The sequence below is a fragment of the Musca domestica genome, unplaced genomic scaffold (assembly GCF_030504385.1).
Source record: "Musca domestica strain aabys unplaced genomic scaffold, Musca_domestica.polishedcontigs.V.1.1 3, whole genome shotgun sequence".
Classification (NCBI taxonomy): Eukaryota; Metazoa; Arthropoda; class Insecta; order Diptera; family Muscidae; genus Musca; species Musca domestica.
This window is the reverse complement of record NW_026712299.1, coordinates 5,431,251-5,435,978: the sequence shown is the minus strand read 5'-3', so window position 1 is coordinate 5,435,978 and position 4,728 is coordinate 5,431,251. Positions and strand designations below refer to the sequence as shown.

The window sequence follows — 4,728 nt, the reverse complement described above, 5'->3', positions numbered from 1 at the left end:
TAATATTTGCGTCAGTGCTACGTCAGGTGTGAAAGTCAACAATATCGGTCCACTCCATCAAGTACCTCCCCCACAAAGGGTTAAAATATTTGAATAATTACAACTCTTATAAAATGTGATGTAAGGTCCGATTGTCGTCAAATTAGTCACATCACAATATTTTTATTAACCCAAGGTCTGGTGTTAAGATGGAATATATCGGTTCACTCCTTCTGGTACCTTCCCACAAAAGGTTGAAATTTTCAAAAAAAAAGGTTGAAATTTTCAATTTTCAAAAAGAGAAGCAATAATCCGATTTTTCTCCAACTTTGCAAATCCTAATATTTGCGTGAGTTCTAGGTCTGGTGCAAAAATAGATAATATCAGTCCGCTCCATCAAGTGCCCCGCCCACAAAGGGTAAAAACTCTTATAAAATGTGATGTGAGGTCCGATTGTAATCAAATTAGTCGCATCACAATATTTTTATTTACCCAAGGTCTGGTGTGAAGATAGAATATGTCGGTCCACTTCTTCTCGTTCCTCCGCCACGAAGAGTAATTTTTTTAAATATTTGTTAAGTTCATAAAACGCGATATTAATATCCGATTCCATTTAGACTTTGCACATCTCAATATTTCCATCAACACAAGATATTTTATAAGGATTGTAGAATTCGGACCATTCTTTATGATACCTCCCCCATAATAGGGCAATATTTTTAATAACCAAAACGATTATAAAATCCGAAATAAGCATCCGATTGTCTTCATATTTCCCAGATCCTATTATTTATCCACTTCTTCTGTTACCTCCCCCACAAAGGGTCAAAATTTTGAATATCCATAAAGATTATAAAACGCGAGATTAACATCCGATTCCATTTTATTCTGACTTGGTACATCTGAATATTTCCATCAACGCAAGCTCTGTTATAAATATGGTAGAGATGGGACCATTTCTTCTGGTACCTTCCCCACATAAGGTTCAAGATTTTGAAAAACCAAACGCTCAAAGAAAGCTAAATAAGCATCCAACTCTCTTCAAATGTCACACATCCAAATATTTTTGCCAACGCATGATCTGTTGTAAAGATTATATTTATATCTGCGAATCCCTTATGGTACCTCACCCACAAAGCGTCTCAATTTTCAATACTTTTATCTGTCATAACTTGGGAAACAAGTCAACGATTTTTTACAACTTGCTATATCTAAATAGTTCTCTCAACCAGAAACCTGAGATGGAAATGGAATTTATGATTTCGCTTTGACGAAGCATGAAAATGTAATACTCTGGTCGACTATATCTGGTACCTCACGTACATTTTAACATTTTCTAAAAATTACCATATATCTCATATAAAGTGAAAGAAGTAGTCGACTTAGTCACCAGGCTCGTCACAATATTTGTTTAGGCCCAAATCGGAATGGACCAATATTGTCCATCGCAAGCTACTCCATAGAGGGTCAACAATTTGAATAGTCATAACATAAGTCAAAATATATTTGAAAAAATCGGACATTGGCTGAGGGTATACGTCTGTCTGCAAAATTTTATTAAAAAAAAGTAAAAAAGCCGTAAGTTAAAGTAAATACCCTCCACCATTTAGAACGAATTTGGAAATTTTCGAAAAAGATAACATTCGCCAAATATTCTGCTAGCCGTTATATTAGGTCAGCAGGACGCGCACCTACATAGGCATTGTTTGTCACGAGCCATTACCAAATTCGAAACTTGAAATAAACGGTGAATAATGTAGCTAAAATCATCAAAATACCATACATAGGGAGGTACCGTTATATCGGAGTTATACGACAATTTTCTGTCACAGGCTGTAGCTTCCATTGCCAACTTCAAATACGACATCTCAAACAATTTCGGTGAGTGTCGTACATAAATCCTCAAAATACCGAATATAGGGAGGTACTGATATATGGGGCCTATACGAAGACCCGAACTTGCATAGACAATTTTCTGTCACAGACTGTAGTTTCCATTACGAACTCTAAATACATAATTTGAAACTACTGCGGTGAATAATGACGCTAAAATCATCAAAATACCGAATATTGGGAAGTACAGTTATATGGGAAGGGAAGTACACGAAGACGTGGACCTGCATAGACAATTTTCTGCCTTAGGCTGTATTATTCATTACTAACTTCAAACAACAAATTTGAAACAATTCCGGTGAATAATGTCGCTAAAATCATCAAAATACCGAATATCGGGAGGTACCGTTATAGGGGGCTATATGAAAACGTGGACCTGCACAGACAATTTTCTGTCTCAGGCTGCAGTATCCATTTCGAACTTCAAAAGTCAAATTTGAAACAATTCCGGTGAATAATGTCGCTAAAATCATCAAAGTATCGAATATCGGGAGGTACCTTTATATGGGGGCTGTATGAAAACGTGGACCTACATGGCCCATTTACGACATGAGTATTTCGAGGAGTTACAAACGGAATGACAAAATTAATATACCCTCCATAGTAAGGTGGAGGGTATAGTAATCGTACACATACTATAGATAGATAATGAAAATGTATTTCCAGTAAGAATTCGGAAAAACTCTCAATAACTCAACTGTCAAAATTGCTCTCTTCTTCACTCCCTCTCATTTACTGAACTTTCGAGTTATCGAACAAAATTCTATAATCAGACCTTTCGAAGGTCTTCTAGAGGCGGATCACCTATAAACATAAGACCTCTGATAGTAAGATGACATTTCAAAGGTATTTACCTTTCCCAGATTTTCTGTGAAAATAAGACCCTTGAAATTAATCCACCAAAGAAACAAATTTATAAACTGCCTTTTATAGAAAGAAAGTCAAGATCGTCCTTTCCTTTTTGCGAATTCGAATCTAAATCATATTTTACCTTTCCATAATGTCTTCTACTTTCATTTTTAGTCCTTGTCCTTGAAAGCATCTGTTCTACGATTTGCAAATTTCTAATCAGATGTTTTAAACGGGGATTACATGAATTCATTATTCCCCTGCACACCTTTTCGACGAAGTTTCAAATAGCCACCACAACACTTTTACCTGATGTTCCACGAACCTAATGTAATTTCCCAATAAATCATATTCTCCTTTTTAGGGTTACTCATGCCACAACATGTTACCTGGCTACCTGGCCGTTAATCCGCCACAGGTCTGGTGTGGGTATAAAAGGTTAGGTTAACTTTAGTAGAGGTATTATTTTTAGGTTAGTTTTCAAAAGGAAAACATCTCCCAAATTATTTAAAAAAATCCGCGCGTAACAAAAGTGACTTTTGTTGTTGTAAAGATATGTTTGAAAGTAACGAAATTGTTGTTGTTGACAAAGAATCGATTAACTCGTGTGACCCTCATGGCTACTACAGTGAATACTGTCGCCAAGAGGTGAATTTCAAATCGCCCGGCAAACGTTCCTTTCTCAACGAGTGTATACGCCAGATATATATCCTGCATGGCAGTGATGTTTCGACAATGACCACCATACCGGTGGAGTTTAATCGTTGTGTCCTCTGGAATGCTGTAAACGCCCTGATGATGCCCCAAAAGCTGAGTCATTACCAGGCATCGGTGGAAAAGGTAAAACGTCGTTTATTCCGAGAGAGTAAAATACGCCAAAGAAAATCCCGGAAGCCCAGTTGTAATAATGGAACTGCCAGTGAATTTTATTTCTACAAATCCATACGTAGCGATTTGGGTATCAAGAAGATACCACGAACATATTTGGATGAAGCCCGTCAGAGAATCTATGCCGAACGTAGTCAAAATTTGAAAAGGAAACATGGTGAAATGGATGGTGGTGATGCTGATGATGATCTACGCAAACAAGCCGCCCTCCACTTGGCAACCAAAGAGGGGGTATTTCAAGTCTCCCAACAGGTTATCAATAAAGTATGTCGTTATCATGGTAATATGGCCCGCCAACATCCGCAACGCGAACGTTCCATGGAGGAACAATTGAAACGGGAACGTAACACCGAAGCCTGTCGCCTGACGCGAAGAGCCAAGAAGTTAGAAGAAATGTTGGTGGAACAACAATATCGTGAACGTCTCGAGGCCAATGAGAAGGTGTTGGAGGCCTCAATACGTTCGATTCTCTATATGAAAGCCCTGATGGGTCTAATGGTGAATGGTTCGATACATCCGCAGGAAGATCGAAGTATTTTTATTTGAAAAAAGAAATCATAATTTTTATCTTACTTTATATTTTAAATATAAAGTTTGTATATAGAATTAAGAACAAGAAAATGAGTAGAATTTAGAAAAGTTTTAAACTTGGAAATGTTGAGGAGAAAAATCACGAAAATGTCCTTTATATAGCTCTCTATATAAAAATTACATTTTTAATTTGTAAACTTTTGAAGAAAGTTTTGTCTTTCTTTTATGAAAAAAAACTAAAAGAATTAAAAAACTGGAAGTAAAACCAAAAATAAATATTTTTAATATATAAATAAATTATAATGAGTAAAATAACGCCTTTTTGTTAATTTTTTTAATATTTTATTGACTTTCAAATCACAGATGCAACAGAAAACCAGTAAAGAAAGTCCTAAAGTCGGGCGGGGCCGACTTTATGATACCCTACACCACTTTGCTAATTTAGTAGAGCTCCACGTAACAATTAAAAGTTTTTATGGGAGAATTCAATCATACACGCTATGATTATAATTATAATTTAAAGTTCAAAGGACTAAATATACCGAAGCATTTATATCTTTTAAATTCGGACTTGTATTGCACATTTGG

At 36.1% G+C, this 4,728-nt stretch overlaps 1 protein-coding gene across 1 annotated transcript; it reads left to right on the top strand.

Moving 5' to 3' along the window:
- Positions 1–3,177: 3,177 nt before the first annotated feature.
- On the top strand, positions 3,178–4,164 carry LOC101890890 (uncharacterized). The gene has a single exon (XM_005184508.4). It carries the CDS (start codon positions 3,277–3,279, stop codon positions 4,153–4,155), a length of 879 nt encoding a protein of 292 aa, XP_005184565.1. The 5' UTR covers positions 3,178–3,276; the 3' UTR covers positions 4,156–4,164.
- Positions 4,165–4,728: the final 564 nt, after the last annotated feature.

Coding starts and splice junctions, on each gene's coding strand:
- LOC101890890 (XM_005184508.4), top strand. CDS start 3,277: ATGTTTGAAAGTAACGAAATTGTTGTTGTTGACAAAGAATCGATTAAC.